The sequence below is a fragment of the Chiloscyllium plagiosum genome, unplaced genomic scaffold, assembly GCF_037043375.1.
Source record: "Chiloscyllium plagiosum isolate Xiang-an unplaced genomic scaffold, Cpla_swu_hap1 HiC_scaffold_30, whole genome shotgun sequence".
In the NCBI taxonomy this organism is placed as follows: domain Eukaryota; kingdom Metazoa; phylum Chordata; class Chondrichthyes; order Orectolobiformes; family Hemiscylliidae; genus Chiloscyllium; species Chiloscyllium plagiosum.
In genome coordinates, this window is record NW_028270168.1 from 15,461,073 (window position 1) to 15,479,574 (window position 18,502).

The following is an 18,502-nucleotide window of genomic DNA, read 5'->3' on the forward strand; positions in this document are numbered from 1 at the left end:
AACTGTAAATGGTCTATAACAGTGGTTCTCAAACTTGTTTTGATTTAAGGGACCCATTTCAAATAACAGTGGGAGACCATCCCCCAGCATAGAAGTGGTAACGGTACAAGATACTAATCATATGGAAGAACTGCATGGAAAGGTTGTTTTAATATGCCTTTTACGCTGTCAACTGTCCTCCAAGCATGCTTTCCCACACGAGACAGCAACCCCATTCTGTACTACTCATCTAACAGATGCACTCTGCTCCTACCTCACACTCTCACATTCTTTTATAGACACTCACACACATCAGCTATTAACAGTGAAACATCTATGGCCCCCAGAGGATCGGCTGTAGTTTGACCTATGGAACATTAGAGCTCTTCCAGTGCCAAAGGGCAAAGTACTGGTAATTTTTGTTTCAAATATGTTGGACGGCAGTTTCTGTTTATAAAGTTGAAGGTCATCAATTTTGTGGTCTTCCCTCAGATTTCACTTAGAGTCATAGAGTTGTATAGCACGGAAACAAACCCTTCAGTCCAACTTGTCCATGCTGACCAGATATCCTAAATTAATCTAGTCTCATTTGCCAGCATTTGGTCCATATCCCTCTACACCTTTCCTATTCATATAACCATCTTGATACCTTTTGAGTGTTGTAATTGTACCAGCCTCCACCAGCTTAATGTTACAATTTACAAATGCTGTAGGAAGAATATAAAGAGGGGGCAAGATAGGAGGGGCAGTGGCAGGGAATGGGAGGATCTTCCTGAGAATATAGGAGAGAAAGTGAGGACTACAGATGCAGGAGATCAGAGTCAAGAGTGTGGTGCTGGAAAAGCACAGCAGGTCAGGCAGCATCCAAGGAGCAGGAGAATCGATGTTTCTGGTGTAAGCCCTTCATCAAGATGAAGGACTTATGGCTGAAATGTAGATTCTCCTGCTCCTTGGATGCTGCCTTACCAGCTGTGCTTTTCCAGCACCACACTTTCAACTATTCCTGGGAATATGCCCAGAGAAGTTATTTGGGAGGAACTGAGAAATAAGAAAGGGATTATTACCTTTTTGTGATTATACTATAGACCCCCCAGTAGTCAGCGGGAAATAGAGAAACAAATTTGGAAAGAGATTTCAGTTATCTGTAAGAATAATAGGGTAGTTATGGTAGAGAATTATACCTTTCCAAACATAGTCTAGGACTGCTAAAGTGTTAAGGGTTTAGATGGAGAGGAAGTTGTTAAGTGTGTACAAGAAAGTTTTCTGAGTCAGTATGTGGATGTACCTACTGAGGTGTCAGTGGGGGAAGCACTTTGGAACCAGCGACCATAATTCCAATAGTTTTAAAATAGAAATGGAACAGGATGAACCAGATCAAAAAGTTTAATCTTTAAATTGGAGGAAGGCCAATTTTGATGGTATTAGGCAGAACTTTCAAAAGTTCATTGGGGACGGATGTTCGCAGGTAAAATGGGAAGCCTTCAAAAATGAGATCATGAGAGTCCAGAGACAGTATGTCCCTGTTAGGGTGAAAGGCAGGGTTGGAAGGTGTAGGGAATGCCAGATGACTCGAGAAATTGAGGCTTTGGTCAAGAAAATGAAGAAAGCATATGTCAGATATAGACAGCAGAGATCGAGTGAATCCTTAGAAGAGTATAAAGGCAATAGGAGTATACTTAAGAAGGAAATCAGGAGGGCAAAAAGGGGATTGAGATAGGCTTAAGGAGAATCCAAAGGGATTTTATAAATACATTAAGGACAAAAGGGTAACTAGGGAGTGAATAGAGCCTCTTAAAAATCTGCAATCTATGTGGAGCCGCAGGAGATGGGGAAGATACTAAATGTGTATTTTGCATCAATGTTTACTGTGGGGAAGGATGTAAAAAAATATAGAACGTGGGGAAATAGTGATAAATAAATACATATCTTGAAAAACCTCCATATTAAAGAGGAGGAGGTTCTGGATGTCTTAAAATGCGTAAAAGTGGATAACTCCTCAGGACCTGATCAGATGCACCCAAGAACTCTGTGGGAAGCTAGAGTAGTAATTGCTGGACGCCTGGCTGAGATATTTGTAGCATCAATAGTCACAGGTGAGGTGCCGGAAGACTGGATGTTGGCTAACATGGTGTCACTATTTAAGAAGGGTGGTAAGGACAAGCCAGGGAACTATAGACCCATGAGTTTGAAAACGGTGGTGGGCAAGTTGTTGGATGGAATCCTTAGGAGCAGCATTTACATGTATTTGGAAAGGCAAGGACTGATTAGGAATAGTCAACATGGCTCTGTGCATGGAAAGTCATGTCTCACAAACTTGATTGAGTTTTAGAAGAAATAACAAAGAAGATTGATGTGATCTGTATGCACTTCAGTACGGTATTTGACAAGGTTCCCCGTGGGAGACTGGTTAGCAAGGTTAGATCACATAGAATACAAGAAGAACTAGCCATTTGGACACAGAACTGGCTCAAAGGTAGAAGACAGAGGGTGGTGGTGATGGTTTGCTTTTCAGACTGGAAGCCTGTGACCAGTGGTGTGCCACAAGGATTAGTGTGAAGTCTGCTGCTTTTCGTTATTTATGTAAATGATTTGGATGTGAACAAAGGAGATATAGTTAGTTAACTTGCAGATGACACCAAAATTGGAGGTGTATGGACAGCGAAGAGGGTTACCTCACATTACAATGGGATCTTGATCAGATGGGCCAATGCGCTGAGGAGTGGCAGATGGAGTTTAATTTAGATAAATGTGAGGTGCTGCAATTTGGAAAGGCAATTCAGGGCAAGACTTATATGCTTAATAGTAAGGTCCTGGGGAGTGTTGCTGAAGGAAAAGACCTTGGAGTGCAGGTTCATATTTCCTTGAAAGTGGAGTCTTAGGGAGATAAGATAGTGAAGAAGCATTTGGTTTGCATTCCTTTAATGGTCAGAACATTGAGCATAGGAATTATGAGGTCATGTTGCAGTTGTAAAGGATATTGGTTAGGCCACTTTTGGAATATTGAATGCAATTCTGGTCTCCTTCCTATCGGAAGGATGTTGTGAAACTTGAAAAGATTCAGAAATGATTTACAAGGATGTTGCCAGGGTTAGAGGGTTTGAGCAAAAGGGAGAGGCTGAATAGGCTGGGGCTGTTTTCCCTGGAGCACCAGAGGCTGAGGGGTGTCCTCATAGAAGTTTATAAAATCATGAGGGGCATGGATATGATAAATAGACAAGGTATTTTTCCCTGGGGTAGGTTTGTCTAAAACTAGGGAGCATAAGTTTAGGGTGAGAGGATAAAGTTATAAAAGGGACATAAGGGGCAACTGTTACACACAGACAGTGGTGCATGTATGGAATGAGCTGCCAGAGGAAGTGATGGAAGTTGGTACAATTACAGCATTCAAAAGGTTTCTGGATAGTTATATGACTACAAAGGATTTAGAGAGATGCTGGCAAATGGGACTAGATTATTTTCGGATATCTAGACGGCATAGATGAGCTGGTCCGAAGGGTCTGTTTCCGTACTGTACATCTCTATGACCTCCCCTGGCAGCACATTCTGTAAACGCACCACCCTCTGTGTGAAACGTTGTCCCTTAAGTGCCTTTTAAATCTTTCACCTCTCACCCTAACCCTGTGCCCTCTCGTTTTGGACTCCCCTACTCTGGGGAAAAGACCTTGGCTATTCACCTTATCCATTTGCTGCAGTTTCCTGAAAACACACTGGACAGAGTTTTGCAGGGAACCCGATGAATTCCCTCTATCATGGCTTCTCAGAGTGGGAGGTAATACGAGCAGAAGGACACCTCCCCATCCTGCCTCAAGGAATCACACTCTTTTCCATAATAGAACTAAAGGGGGCCATTTTTCTGGCCATCCACCCTTCCCTCTCCAAAATTTATCCAGATGCCTACCCTGGCCCAGGACAGAATTCTGTGTCCACAGTCTAGCTTTACTGCAAGAATTTATTTCTGTAGATTTTTCACAGAAACACTAAGCAGAGCATTTCTTGAGCAGGGAATATAATGATATGTGATACATTCTGTTAATCCCTGAACTCATTGTCCCTTCCTTTTCATTCCACAGTAAATTCTGGAGACGGCATCATCTACAGTCAGCAGAAACGAGAAAATATTGGGGACCTTATAAATGAAACTCTGGAGGTATTCGAGCGCTTTGGAGGGGAAGACGCATTCATTAACATAAAATACATGATCCCCACATACGAGTCATGCTTACTAAACTAGACAACAACATCTCTGGAAAAGAACAAACGATGAAGATTTGAAAATTCACACTGTTGTCCTTCCAAACAATTGTATTTCTAAGAATTAGAATTATATTTGAAACAATATCAATAGTAGAAAAAAAAGTTTGAATTGGTTTAACACTGCATCTCTATTTAACATTAAATTGATTTTATGCCTCGCCTTTAACTATACCAAACCCTCATATTATCTTGACAATGAATGACTTTTATTAAATAACTCATATAACAAGTGAAAAGTTGTGAATAACATGACCCTGTATACAAGGAACAATATTGCCTACAAATGTTGAATTGATTCTGCAATAAAAATATTGATTATCCATTTAAAAGTTGATATTTCCCACCCTACCTTCAAGATGCAAGATATGTGAGGCTGACTTTCCAGCTATTAATGTTCCCAGGGTTCTAATCAGATACAGTAATTAAATGGTTACACTATGCACATGCTAGTCCTTGTGGGTGAAGATTTACATACCCATAACAGTAGGTTTAATACCCACCCACAAAAGTGACCAAGTGTCCAATCATTTAAAGTAGCTGCATACTTATAGGCTCAGAACTGCTATTGATGGGATTAATTCATTATCAAACCCAACAAAGCCACTTTTGTTACTATCATGGCTGCTACAACACTTTCATGTAATGGGTCAAACACTTAGGCTACCAAAGGCGTAGGACACCCAGGAGAAGATGATATTAAAGAAGGACTATCTATAAGATCAGCATATTATTGACAGCGATAATGGAATAACAATGTCCATGATTCAAGGCTCACTGGGGATCACAACCAGCAAACATTTCAGAAAATACCAGATTAATGATTAGAATTAATCTGCCAGTTGCACTGAAGGGCCACACCAAAGCACAGAGTGGTACTTTTAATAGAAAGCATCCAGAGAACTGCAAGAATTCTGAGGAATTGAAATATTAATTTGAAATAAACCCTCACTCGACTTGAAATATTAACTTTAATTTCTCTCCACAGATGCTGCCAGATGTAAGCTTCTCCAGCAATTTCTGTTTCTGTTTCTGATTTACACCATGCACAGTTCTTCCAAGTTTTTATCCAGAGAACTGTGCTCAGCTTATTCAAAAAGTGGGGGGAGATTAACTTTCCAAATTGGCTGATTTCTTTAGCCAGTTGCTTCTGAGTGCATTATTTAAATAAAATAAGCAGCTGCAGTGTTGATATTTGGGAGATTTGGTCTGTGGATTGACAATAGATTTCCACCTTCTATTGCAAAACCCACAGAGGAGAAAGTGAGGACTGCAGATGCTGGAGATCAAAGTCCAAAAGTGTGGTACTGAAAAAGCACAGCTGGTCAGGCAGCATCCGAGGAACATAAAAGTCAATGTTTCGAGCATAAGCCCTTCATCAGTTAGACATATGGACAATCAAACAGGCAAGCAAGGAAAAGTGCAATTTATCAAGTAAATGCTTTGTAGGCTTAAAGGGAATCTGTGCTGCTTGGAGTGCTTTTTCAGGTGTAACAGTACAAAGTTTGCATAAGTGATGCTATGTATCCTCACTGTCAAAAAGCTTCATCTGGAACTGATTAAGAAGTGAGTCCATTGTGGAGGAACTCCAACAGACTACACCAAATGATGAGTTTGTATTCTGAGGGGAGAGTAGAGATAATAATTTATATAACTTTACGGCACCTTGCTATACTTCTCTCCCACAGGAAGGAGCTATGAATTAATCTCTACTTGACAACATACCTTGTGTGATCTCCCATGCCAGTGCCACTGGGTTAATTGAAATCAAAGCAACCTTTTGGGAATGCTAATTATCAACAACACAGCAACCTGTATTTATCCTGCAGATGCTGGAACTCTGAAATAACAACAGGGAATACATGAAAGAATCAGTAGGACAGTCAGCATCCGTGGAGAGAGAAAAACAGGGTGGATGTTTCAGTCTGCTTCAAATTCTGACCACAGGACACCCACCTGAAATGTTGACTCTTGTTTCTCTCTCCGAAAGTACTGTCTGCCCAGCATTTTCTGTTTTTATTGCAGATTTCTAGCATCCAGAGGGTTTTTCTTAAAATTAGATGATATTGGCTTAAAGTCACCAACCCAAACAAAAACAGGCCAAAAGCCAATCTCACTTCCATCCACAAAGGAGAAAGTCAATCCCTTTCTTGAAGTCAAGTAGTCTAAGGTTGCAGTAAGCAGAAATAAATTGACTATGAGAATTCTACATTTGTAGAATTTCAAAATGAACCAGAATTGACCAGGGTAGGAATTGGGCTGCTCTGAATTGAATGATGTACCATCCTAACCTCCACATTATGAGTCCTGGTGAATCTTAACTCCTAGTCCTCATGTCCCCTCTAGATTTTGCATTAAATAATACAGGAGGCAGCAGCAGCATTGGTCGGGAGACAGGAGGGTGCCATTAGGGAGACAGATCCAGGGTTTCTGATGAAGCAACACTGAAGGAATGATGATATATTTCCAAGTCAGGATGGTCAGTTGCTTGGAGGGGAACTTGTAGATGGTGCCCTTGTCATTCTAAGTGAAAGTGGTCACAGGTTTGGAAAGTGCTGTCTGAGGAGGCTTTGTGAATTTCTGCTGGAGTGTTGCTACTAGAGGGAGTGGATGTTTTTAGATGCATCAATCAAGATGGCTGCTTTGTCCTGGATCATGTCAAGCGTCTTGAATGATTTTGGAGCTGCTGCAATCCAGACCAATGGGGTATATTACATCATACCTCTGCTTTATAGATAGTGGGCAAACCTTAATGAGTCAAAAAGTGAGTTACTGCAGTATTCCTAGCCTCTGACCTCCTTTTGTAGCCACAGTATTTATACACAGTATTTATATGGCTGGTCCAGTTTAGTTTCAGGTCAATGGTAACCTCCAGGAATTGACGTTTGGGCATATAGTGACGATAACGTCATTGAATGTCAAGAAACGATGGTTAGATTCTCTCGGGTTCGAGATGGTCATTGCCTAGCACTTATATGGTTGAATGTTACTCCATTGTTGTCTCCCTTTTCCAGCTTCCATTTTCAATGGCAGAGAACCACCATCTTGGTCTGACATGTAGTAACACTCTTCTAAAATCATCTAATCTTAGAATATATTATGTTCAAATGCATTTACGTGCCTCCTGATTTTCTGTCCATTAATTTAAGTGGACTGAAAATGAAGATGTGCAGTCCCACAATTTCCTCACCATGGCTTCTTCCAAAGGTCTTTGATAGGTCATAACAGCTTCAATGCTAAAAATGCATTACAGTTTCTGAATTTATTAGAATCCTAAAATGTCTACAGCACAGAAAGAGGCCTTTTGGTCCATGATTTCAGGCTTGTTCTAGCAATTTAGCTAATTGCACTCCCTCACTGCCTACAAAACAGAATCAGAAACTAAAGTCATCCCAGGTAGAACTTGAACCATGAAATCTTGTGTTCCTAAAGCCAGTGCATTATCCAGGAGGTCACTGGCGCTGTATAATGTCATCAACTATACAATCTACAAGCTTTTCAAACTCAGAGGTTGATACTAACTAAACTGTACTTGCTGATTTTCTGTTAATTTCCAGAGATTGCTGCAGGATCAGACAAGTAACTTGGCAATGCAGTCTGTAAGGTGTGATGGTGAATTTTTACTCAAGAAAGACTGAGGAGATAAATAAGCTGTCCCTTTGAAAGGGTTAACTTGTATCTTTGAAGTTTAAGAATACATATGGAAACCAGTCTTCTCTTCTTCCTGTCATCTTTAGATTTTAAATCAGAAAATTTGCCCTTGTCTTTACTTTGCAGTTCACCTCTTATGCTTTTCAAGCTTGATGATGTGTTACACCATGACCTTTGACTTTTCACACTGTAGCAAAGCAAAAAGCTTTATTTCCAGGGACAAAAAAAAAATCTCAGCATCCATCTTTTTGTTTTTGTCAACAAACACTGCTATCAAGCCTTTAACTGAAGGAAATAACTAAGGAACAGATGGTATGGGAGCACTGCATACGGGGCGCAGGAAGGAAAAATCACGTAATGAATCACACGTCCAAAAGATTTCTTCTGTTATACTGGTTTCAGTGAATATCAATGATATGTGAAGGAGAACTTTATTCAAAGAGTATGCAGTACATTATCTCTGCTGTATAATCTCAATTCCAGTTACCTAAGCTCTTACAGTTGAATGGCACATTCAAATGGTGATTAAATTTGTCATATAAAGAAATTTGAATTTGATGAAACTAGTCTCAGCATCATTTGCATGATCACCATTCAACCAGGCAAATGAGGTTCAAGTGGTCAGTCTACTACTTATGCACCTGTAGCATGTATTAATATTATGACGTTTATGCTCATATCAGCATATTGTACATGATTAACGCATGGAATGTTCCAAAATTTGAATACTGAGACTTATGTCACCATTTTACTAAATAGTCATGCACTGTCATTGTGAGAAAGTGCTAATAGCCCTTTGTCTTAAGATACCTTTGTATAAAGCATCAGCTTACACTACATTCACAGTTTTATGAATTCAGTAAAAATGTATTGAGCTGGCCCATGTCACAAATCTGCCTGTGTTGGCAGATCTGAGGGCAGAATGAGTCAAGTTTTATGACAGAAGACCTTGCTTTCAACAAGCAACTGTCAGATTGAAAAGTTGCCCAGAAAACTTTGCCTTTAGCACATTTAACTGGCAAGAATAAAATCAGGAAATGCAGCAATCTCCTAAGGACTGTGGTTGACCAGGAATGAGGAAGGGATGGTAGTGATCGTACAAAAAACTGGATTGATTAATTGCAATCACAATTAAAAGAATGTGGGCGCAATGATACAGAAAGAAGAGTTGAATGTCTGGCTGGTGTCTGTAGGTGACACTTTAAAAGGGGTTAGTCGTACATGGGACTGAAGGCCCACTCAGCCATTCCTGTTGCAAAGCCTCATTTCTCTTCCCCCAAATCATGTGCGATTTCTTTTAGTGAGTGAGTTTGATCTTATTAATTACATAGGCACAGTGCCAAGTTCTATAAGTGGTGCTAAAACCTCATAAAATTGGTCCCTGTTATTTCACACTACACTTTGCATTTTCAAGAATATGATTTCCCCTTGCTGCATAGCAGTGGATTTATTTACAAATTGCTGATACCATATCTGCCACTACTCAAAAACTTACCCTTGTTGCTGAATTTAAATGGAAAACATTTTAATGTGAGCAGCAGGGAGTGTATGAACGGTAAATTTTCTTATTGGTTAAAATGGTTTCATAGAAATTTGTCCTGAACTCAGCAGAAAATCATGACTATAGTTACTGAGGAAGTCAACTTTAGCAGAAAAGGCAAGAAGAAAATTCTGGCTTATTATCATCATCAACAACTCTTACTTAATGTATGCTGTGATAAAGCAGGTATTATATGTGAAATTAGGTGACAGATTAGCCATGGTCTCAAAGAATGGTGAAAAAGGCTTGAGTAGGAATTGCCTCCTCCTGTTTCTACATCAATATATGAGCAGTTGCACCCATTCCCATTGCTTGGTAACAGCTTCCTCCCTACTAGTACAGACGGACAATAAAACCATCAATTATGGTACACTTTGCTACTTGCAGCTGCACTGCAAGGTATGCAGACTGTAAAGGCCTCTTAAAGGTTTTGTATACAGTAATGCAGGAAAGATCCAACATGAAGGTAGCTGGCTAATGATAATTGTGAAAAATCTCAATATATGGAGTTATGACATTTTGTTTTAAAACAAAGCCATTTACAACACATGAATAGAGATAGACTAAGAAAGGATGAACCCCATGGCAGTTACATATTAGAGAAATGAAAAAGACTTTGAATCTGAGATGGCTAAGTCGTTTTGCTTGCTTAATGGTGAGGGAGTAAGAATTGTGGAATATCAGAATGAATTGGTTGTCCATTTGCACAGGGTAAAAACAATGACTGCAGATGCTGGAAACCAGATTCTGGATTAGAGTGGTGCTGGAAAAGCACAGCAGTTCAGGCAGCATCCGAGGAGCAGGAAAATCGACGTTTCGGGCAAAAGCCCTTCATCAGGAATGTCCATTTGCACAGACTTTCAACAATAATACACAGTACAAAAAGTGATCAAAAGATTTAATAAACTCAGGGGTACAATACCATAATGGTTGTATTACTAGACTAGTAATCTGGAGGCCTGGAAACATGAGTTCAAATCCACAATGGAAGCTTAAGAATTTAAATTCAATTCATAAAGTAGGGATTAAAAAGCTAATATTAGTGCTGAAACCATGAAATTATCAGGTCTTGCAAAACCTATCTGGTTCTTGAACATTCTTTATAAGGAGATGTTGTCAGCATTACCTGGTGTGAACTTTATTTAAGACCAGTTTCACAACGTTGTTAAGTCTTAAATAGCTTCTGAGGAGTACCAGAAAATCACTTGAGTTGTATTCAAGGAGACAGCTTACCGGCACCAACTCATTGAGCAAAACTAAGGATGTATAATATAAATGCTGGCCCCACTGGCAATGCCAACATTATCTGACTGAATAAAATGTTGGAGACAAAAAAAACTGCAGATGCTGGATTCCAAGGTAGACAGGCGGGAGGCTGGAAGAACACAGCAAACCAGGCCGATCAGGAGGTGCAGAAGTCAACATTTCAGGTGCAATTCTTCTTCAGGACTGGGGGTGGGTGTGAGGGGAGCTGCAGACAAAGGGGGAGGCGGGGGCAGGGTGATGAAGTGGGGATAGGTGAAGACAGGTAGAGGGTACAACCTGGTTGGTCATTGGGAGGAATGAATCTGGTTCGTGGCAAGGAGCAGTGTAAGGAGCTGGGATGAGAGTCAAGGGAAAGGGAGGGAGGTTATTTGAAATTGGAGATCTCAATGTTGAGTCCTCCAGGCTGTAGGGAGCCCAGATGGAAGATTAGGTGTTGTTCCTCCTGTGGTTTGTTTTGGCAATGTTGGCCAATAAAATGTTGGCCTTTGTCAGTCGTGGGGGAATTAAAAACATGAAAAAGTAATATGTTTTTAAACAGAAACATTGTCAAACTCCAACTGGAGCAATACATTCCGTTTTGGATACTGAACCTCAGGAAAAGTACACTGACCTTGAAGCTGATATGATACAGATTCACTTCATGATGTTGCAGCTTTAAAAGCAAGTAGCTTTTCTCATTAAATCTCCTGGACTCAGGCGTGCCAGTCACATTGACATTTTGCAATTTCTACATTCAAAAGCTTTTCATTTGAATACCTTTGAAATATTGAATGCCCAAAATATAACTTGTTCCAGTGATGAAAGCTACTATTATCAAGTTTCAACTATATGACTGCTACAATATGAAACAATTCAAAATTAATCAAGTAAATCTAGAACAATAAACAATCAAACAATTGGTGACTTGAATTTACTGCAACAGGTCTAGTCTGTATTAAAATAATGTGGTGTGAAACTCTGAATAAAATGCACTTTTGAATTACATTTAAAAGTAAAAAGGCCACCTCAAGAAAATACCAGTGAAAATTAGGCACAGGTTTAGGAGTATATTATCCAGACAAGAATTTATAATATATGGCATGCACTGAGGGGAAGAAACAAAAATGACCTGTTATGGCATGCACTGCAGAAAGCACCAATCAATTTTGTCAAAAATCCAAGACAGTCACTTAATTTCTGACTGGTTGCAATGATAAATGCTATCGTGCACAACAGCTGTAAATTGCACGTCTCTCAAAAATGCTACTGCAGGAGAAAGATAGAAATGTTTGCTAACTATGCACGCATGTGAGCTGCTTCAGATTGTGAAAAACGGGGGAGAGGGAGGGAAGGAAGGAATAAAGAAAGAGAGTGAGTGTGTGTGTGTGTGTGAGAGAGAGAGAGAGCGCAGTGGAATGAAAACAAAACAATCTACAGGCAATAATTTGTCTTCTGTGCTTTTGTCAGGCAGCAGCAGGGCGCATGCGCAGCGTCGGAGAGAGCGTGGGGCATGAGAAAGGGGGAAGGGGGCGTGGCCTCAGCCGCACCACCACAACCGAACTTGCTGGGAGGTGGCAGCTCCCGCCCCCTCCCCCCCCCCACAACGGCGGCAGACGGCCTCCGATTGGACGGACCGTGGCATCCGCGGCGGGGGGAGGAGGGTGAGCGCACTGCGGCGGGCGATTGGAGGAAGCGGACCGTCAATCAAGGGGAGACGTCAGGCGGATCGGTAGCAGGCTCGGTGGATCTGGGTAGTTAAGGGCGGGCTGGCGGCCGAGAGAGTGTCGCCGTCGCGGCTGAGGGGGGGAAAAAAAATAAAATAAAATTTTTTATTTTTTTCAAAAACAAAAAGAGACACGGCGCCCGGGAGCTGAAAGTGTGAGGAAGGTCGACTTCAAACTAGCGAAGAACAAAAACCAAAACCTCGAAGTGTTTTTGATAAATCTCTACATGTGTATAAGTAGATATTCCTACATCTAAAATCTACCGAGTGAAGCACGAGAGAGAGAGGAGGGGGAAAGAGGAGGAGAGGATAAAACAAAACAAAAAAAAACCCGATAAGAACTATGGTGGGGGAAATGGAAACGAAGGAGAAGCCGAGACCGACTCCCGATTATTTAATGCAGCTGATGAACGACAAGAAATTAATGTCGAGTCTGCCCAACTTTTGTGGGATATTCACGCATTTGGAGCGGCTGCTGGATGAAGGTAAGAGGGCTCGGAGAGTATCCCTCAGGAGTCAGTCAGGGGCCCAGCCACTGGACGGTCACTGGTAAAACCACCTACTCCGTGGAAAATACAATCACCCCCCCCACCCCACCACCAACCCCGTCAGAGGGGGGGGGGGGGAAACAAGAAAGGAGGGGGATAAAGTTGGCGAGGATTTAAAGTTTAGTTTTAATCTTCCCCCTCCCCTTTTTTTTTTGAAAACAATTATTGCCCGACCGCTCCTTCCTGGCGCCGCCCGCACTCTCTCTCCCCAGCCCCAAAGCTTGGACCCCCCCCCCCAACCAGGAGCGCAAGGGAAAGCCTCCTCCCCTGCCTTTCTCTCCTTTTTTTTTAAAGCACACGATCCCACTTTAGACGTTTGTTCAGAAATAATTTACTGTTTCAATTCTTGTCTGAAGTTTTTACTAATGTTTTAATTATTCTCTCCTTTCTTCATTTTTTAAATATATATTGTGGGTATACTTTAGAAGATTTTTGAAACTTTTTTCCTTTCGTCTATTTTTTTACCCAGTTTAAGGTTCTTGGTTTTTCTCTTTCCTCCCTTTCTCACTGACCTTCCCCCTTTCTCACTGACCTTCCCCCCCCAACCCCCCTCCTTTCTCCCCAACCCCCCTCCTTTCTCCCCAACCCCCCTCCTTTCTCCCCAACCCCCCTCCTTTCTCCCCAACCCCCCCCCTTTCTCCCCAACCCCCCCCCTTTCTCCCCAACCCCCCCCCCTTTCTCCCCAACCCCCCCTTTCTCCCCAACCCCCCCTTTCTCCCCAACCCCCCCTTTCTCCCCAACCCCCCCTTTCTCCCCAACCCCCCCTTTCTCCCCAACCCCCCCTTTCTCCCCAACCCCCCCTTTCTCCCCAACCCCCCCTTTCTCCCCAACCCCCCCTTTCTCCCCAACCCCCCCTTTCTCCCCAACCCCCCCTTTCTCCCCAACCCCCCCTTTCTCCCCAACCCCCCCTTTCTCCCCAACCCCCCCTTTCTCCCCAACCCCCCCTTTCTCCCCAACCCCCCCTTTCTCCCCAACCCGCCCCTTTCTCCCCAACCCCCCCCTTTCTCCCCAACCCGCCCCTTTCTCCCCAACCCGCCCCTTTCTCCCCAACCCCCCCCCTTTCTCCCCAACCCCCCCCCTTTCTCCCCAACCCCCCCTTTCTCTTTCCCCCCCCTTTCTCTTTCCCCCCCCTTTCTCTTTCCCCCCCCTTTCTCTTTCCCCCCCCTTTCTCTTTCCCCCCCCTCTCTCTTTCCCCCCCCTCTCTCTTTCCCCCCCCTCTCTCTTTCCCCCCCTCTCTCTTCCCCCCCCTCTCTCTTTCCCCCCCCTCTCTCTTTCCCCCCCCCCCTCTCTTCCCCCCCCACCTCTCTTTTCCCCCCCCACCTCTCTTTTCCCCCCCACCTCTCTTTTCCCCCCCCACCTCTCTTTTCCCCCCCCACCTCTCTTTTCCCCCCCCACCTCTCTTTTCCCCCCCCACCTCTCTTTTCCCCCCCCACCTCTCTTTTCCCCCCCCACCTCTCTTTTCCCCCCCCACCTCTCTTTTCCCCCCCCACCTCTCTTTTCCCCCCCACCTCTCTTTTCCCCCCCACCTCTCTTTTCCCCCCCACCTCTCTTTTCCCCCCCACCTCTCTTTTCCCCCCCACCTCTCTTTTCCCCCCCCACCTCTCTTTTCCCCCCCCACCTCTCTTTTCCCCCCCCACCTCTCTTTTCCCCCCCCACCTCTCTTTCCCCCCCCACCTCTCTTTTCCCCCCCCACCTCTCTTTTCCCCCCCCACCTCTCTTTTCCCCCCCCACCTCTCTTTTCCCCCCCCACCTCTCTTTTCCCCCCCCACCTCTCTTTTCCCCCCCACCTCTCTTTTCCCCCCCCACCTCTCTTTTCCCCCCCCACCTCTCTTTTCCCCCCCCACCTCTCTTTTCCCCCCCCCCACCTCTCTTTTCCCCCCCCCACCTCTCTTTTCCCCCCCCCACCTCTCTTTTCCCCCCCACCTCTCTTTTCCCCCCCCCCACCTCTCTTTTCCCCCCCCCCACCTCTCTTTTCCCCCCCCCCACCTCTCTTTTCCCCCCCCCCACCTCTCTTTTCCCCCCCCCCACCTCTCTTTTCCCCCCCCCCACCTCTCTTTTCCCCCCCCCCACCTCTCTTTTCCCCCCCCCCACCTCTCTTTTCCCCCCCCACCTCTCTTTCCCCCCCCCCACCTCTCTTTTCCCCCCCCACCTCTCTTTTCCCCCCCCCACCTCTCTTTTCCCCCCCCACCTCTTTCCTCCCCCCCCACCTCTTTCCTCCCCCCCCACCTCTTTCCCTCCCCCCCCCCACCTCTTTCCCTCCCCCCCCCCACCTCTTTCCTCTCCCCCCCCCACCTCTTTCCCTCCCCCCCCCCCACCTCTTTCCCTCCCCCCCCCCACCTCTTTCTCTCCCCCCCCCACCTCTTTCCTCTCCCCCCCCCACCTCTTTCCTCTCCCCCCCCCCCACCTCTTTCCTCTCCCCCCCCCCACCTCTTTCCTCCCCCCCCCACCTCTTTCCTCCCCCCCCCCCACCTCTTTCCTCCCCCCCCCCACCTCTTTCCTCCCCCCCCCTTCCCCACCCTTTCCCTCCCCCCCCCTTCCCCACCCTTTCCCTCCCTTCCCCGACGCCCACCTCCCTTTATTTTTCCCCTCTTATCTCTTTCTGTCTCCATCTTTCTTTTTCTCTCACTGTCCCCCTCCCATCTTTCCCTCCAAGTTATCTTCGAGCCCCCTGTTTGGAGGGGTGGCGGGACGGTTTGTATGAACTGCTCTGCAGAGTTTGCTTGCAACTTTGGGGATTCTTTTTAACATGCGTAGTCGTCTGGAATTTGTCCAGAGGAAGCCGGCTCTCTGCTTTTCCTTACTTTGGGGTGATCAAAGCTACTTTTTTTTTGTAGTTGTCGCTAAACGTTTGTGTCCTCTTTCTTTCTTTCTTTCTCTCAATGTTGGGAAATAGCGAGTTTTGGTTTAACACGCGGCATTGTTTCTCGTAAAAGGCAAAAGGTCACGCATTCGTTTGCTCCCATCCCCTAAAGCCCACACGACACATCGGAAAGTGTGATCTCTGGAAATGTAATTTCAGTTCCGACACTAGGCTGCGCCAAACCATGTAAAACAAGTTTGATTCTTTTGATGGATGCTCAGAAATCGATGAATGGATTTCCTAAAACACCGTTCTTACATTGTAAATGAATTAAATTTATCAACTAAGGCTGTTCGGTTAAAATACTGTGCCATTCTATCTGCTAACATTCCAGAACTTGAGTCAGAGCAGTCTTCCAAAACTGTAATTGCAATTTTGTGTTAAATGGTAATCTATCTCTTGCTATAACTATTGAATTGTTGCTTTTGTATGAATTTAACACGTGCTTTGAATTACTGTTTAGTAATTTGAGAGCATAACAGTAGCCAAATTCAAATCTCTTAATCCAGTAAAACTTCCTGCTGGTCAAGTTTGGTTTTGCTGATCAATGTCAAAGTACTGCTGGTTCCTATTTTTCAAAAAAAAGAGACCCCCTTCTCCATCCCCCCCCCCCCCCCCCCCTTCTAGTTCCTGATTGCAAATCGGCCTACTTGGGATTCGCACTCGCATTTCAGTAGTGTGAAGAGACACATTTACGCTGTTACCATTTTCAAAGGCTTTTTATTTGGTTACTTGTCCATAAGAATTCACTACTTGCAAATGGCATTGTGCCCTCAAACCTTCTGATTTAATCTTTATATCAATTTCTGGTTTGACCCAAACGTGTTGGCTCCAAGACCTAGACCTTTTCTTACAAATGTTACTCCCAAGTTCTTCTGGGGTGTAAATGTTGCTATTCTACTGTTTTTAAATGTACACTGCTCCAAATGTAGTTTGACCAGTTTACTATAAAACTTTAAATTATGGAGATGGCATATGTTCTAGTTTTACACCCTGTTTTATTTTTCTTGTCTCCAAGTATAATTTTAATCTTTAAGTTAACTCAATTAGTCCTTGCAATGCTGTGATTGTGGGGTGCAGTTTTAAAAGCCTAGTCACTTATTTCTGCACTCATAAATTATGCAATTGCTCTAAAATCTGCATTTTTTTGTACTCTTTGTTTATGTGGATCTGAGACTGTTCTTTGAATGCTAAATGGAAGACGTTTTATTAAGCAGCACCTTCAGTATGTTCCCTAACATTATAGGTCTTTAGTTTTCTTTTCAGCTAACCTGGCTCCTATATTCTAACTCCATTTAATTAGCTTTGAGTCTTGAGAGGTTTTTGGAACTTAAAACAAATTGTTAACAATGCCAAGGTTTGCTGTGAACTGCTTCAGACAAAGCCATGTCACAGTCATTGTGACTGAAAGTATAACTTCAGCAATGTGAAAAGTATAACTTTCAGTCTAACCCTGAAATTTTGAATAAATTAATGCCTTTAGAACCACTAGCACATCTGTGTAGTTACCTGGGTAGAATTTCTTTAAATAAGTGCTGCATAGCAAATGAAAATTTCAGAACGTGCACCTCAAACATTTGGATGGCTTTCTGATTCCATTGCAATTTTTCACTAATTCTCCAAACTTCTAAATTTTACACAAATGTTAGTTAATTTTTGGCAAACTTGCTGGTCATCCTGCTTCAACAGAAGGTAGAATTGGTTATGTTTGGTTCTCCATTTCATGTCCACCCCAGTCATTCTTCCTACACTGCCTTATTTGTTTAAATCATTCATGTTAAATGGGTTTGCTGTATATCTTGCCTATTTACTAAGCATTCTTTAAAAAGCTGGGCAGCAATGTGAAAAAAAAACTATTAGGCAGTAAAATACCTTTAGAAATAGTTATTTTAGAAGAACTTTACAAACAAGTCCAAATATTGTCATGCCAGCAACTGAAAATATTGACAGTATGAACCTTTACGGAATTGTGAATGCCCAAAAACGTAAGGGATCTACCTTCCTTGCAATGCTCCCAACTTCCTATCATCATAGACAGTAGCTTTGGTACTATGCAAATTGCATGATCACTGAGCAAATCCAATTTAAGGATAGAAGTAAAGTGATCCTGATTTATCAAATCATTAGTGACTGTGCATTTCTAATTACTTATTGTAAATGTGCCTTCACAACCGAGTTGAATTTGACCAGGTTAAATAGTTGTTGTTCAGGAAAATTTTGTATAACGTACAGGGTCCAAACAAAAACTTTGCAGAATCTGCAAGGCAGATGCTGCCTTTATTTCTTCCTACTGCTGAATGCAGATGGGCTTGGTGTTTGTGTCAAGCTTCCAGAACAAATCAGCATGCTAGAAAATGTCAAGCTGAAAGATGGGTTTATTCATGACATAGATACAACTTGAAACAGTTGTTTTGACTAATTCTTGATCAGCTCTCTGCTTGCTCGCCTTTCTAGTTGTCAGGGGTGCGTTACAGTGTCAGTGTTAGTTGCTCTGAAGCTTGTAATCTTTTTGGTTGAAGGACAAGCCCTTGACCTGATGATTCCTACAGCTGTACTTTGTTTTAAAAGTTGGATAATGCATCACATGTTTGACATCTTGCTTTACTAAAATGGCAGTATAAATGAACAAGGTCATCTAACCTATTTTAACTTGTTCGTCTACATTTGCTTTACTGTCCTCCAAATCTAGTGCACAGCTCTTTTTG

At 43.2% G+C, this 18,502-nt stretch overlaps 2 protein-coding genes across 8 annotated transcripts in view; both read left to right on the top strand.

Moving 5' to 3' along the window:
• The window catches only part of LOC122563543 (parkin coregulated gene protein homolog), a 294,523-nt gene extending 289,908 nt beyond the window's left edge, over nt 1-4,615 (top strand). Inside the window, exon 6 of the mRNA XM_043717409.2 lies at nt 4,050-4,615. Within this exon, the coding sequence (XP_043573344.2) occupies nt 4,050-4,210 (161 nt within the window). The 3' untranslated portion in view covers nt 4,211-4,615. The remainder of the gene's footprint in view (nt 1-4,049) is intronic.
• A 7,806-nt stretch (nt 4,616-12,421) lies between these two features.
• Nucleotides 12,422-18,502, top strand: part of LOC122563545 (KH domain-containing RNA-binding protein QKI) — a 108,914-nt gene continuing 102,833 nt past the window's right edge. For 3 of the 7 annotated variants that reach the window (XM_043717416.2, XM_043717414.2, XM_087976761.1), the window contains exon 1: nt 12,422-12,874. In XM_043717416.2, the coding sequence (XP_043573351.1) occupies nt 12,733-12,874 (142 nt within the window). In that variant the 5' untranslated portion in view covers nt 12,422-12,732. The remainder of the gene's footprint in view (nt 12,875-18,502) is intronic. The other 4 variants (XM_043717415.2, XM_087976762.1, XM_043717412.2 and 1 more) reach the window with 3 other exon arrangements.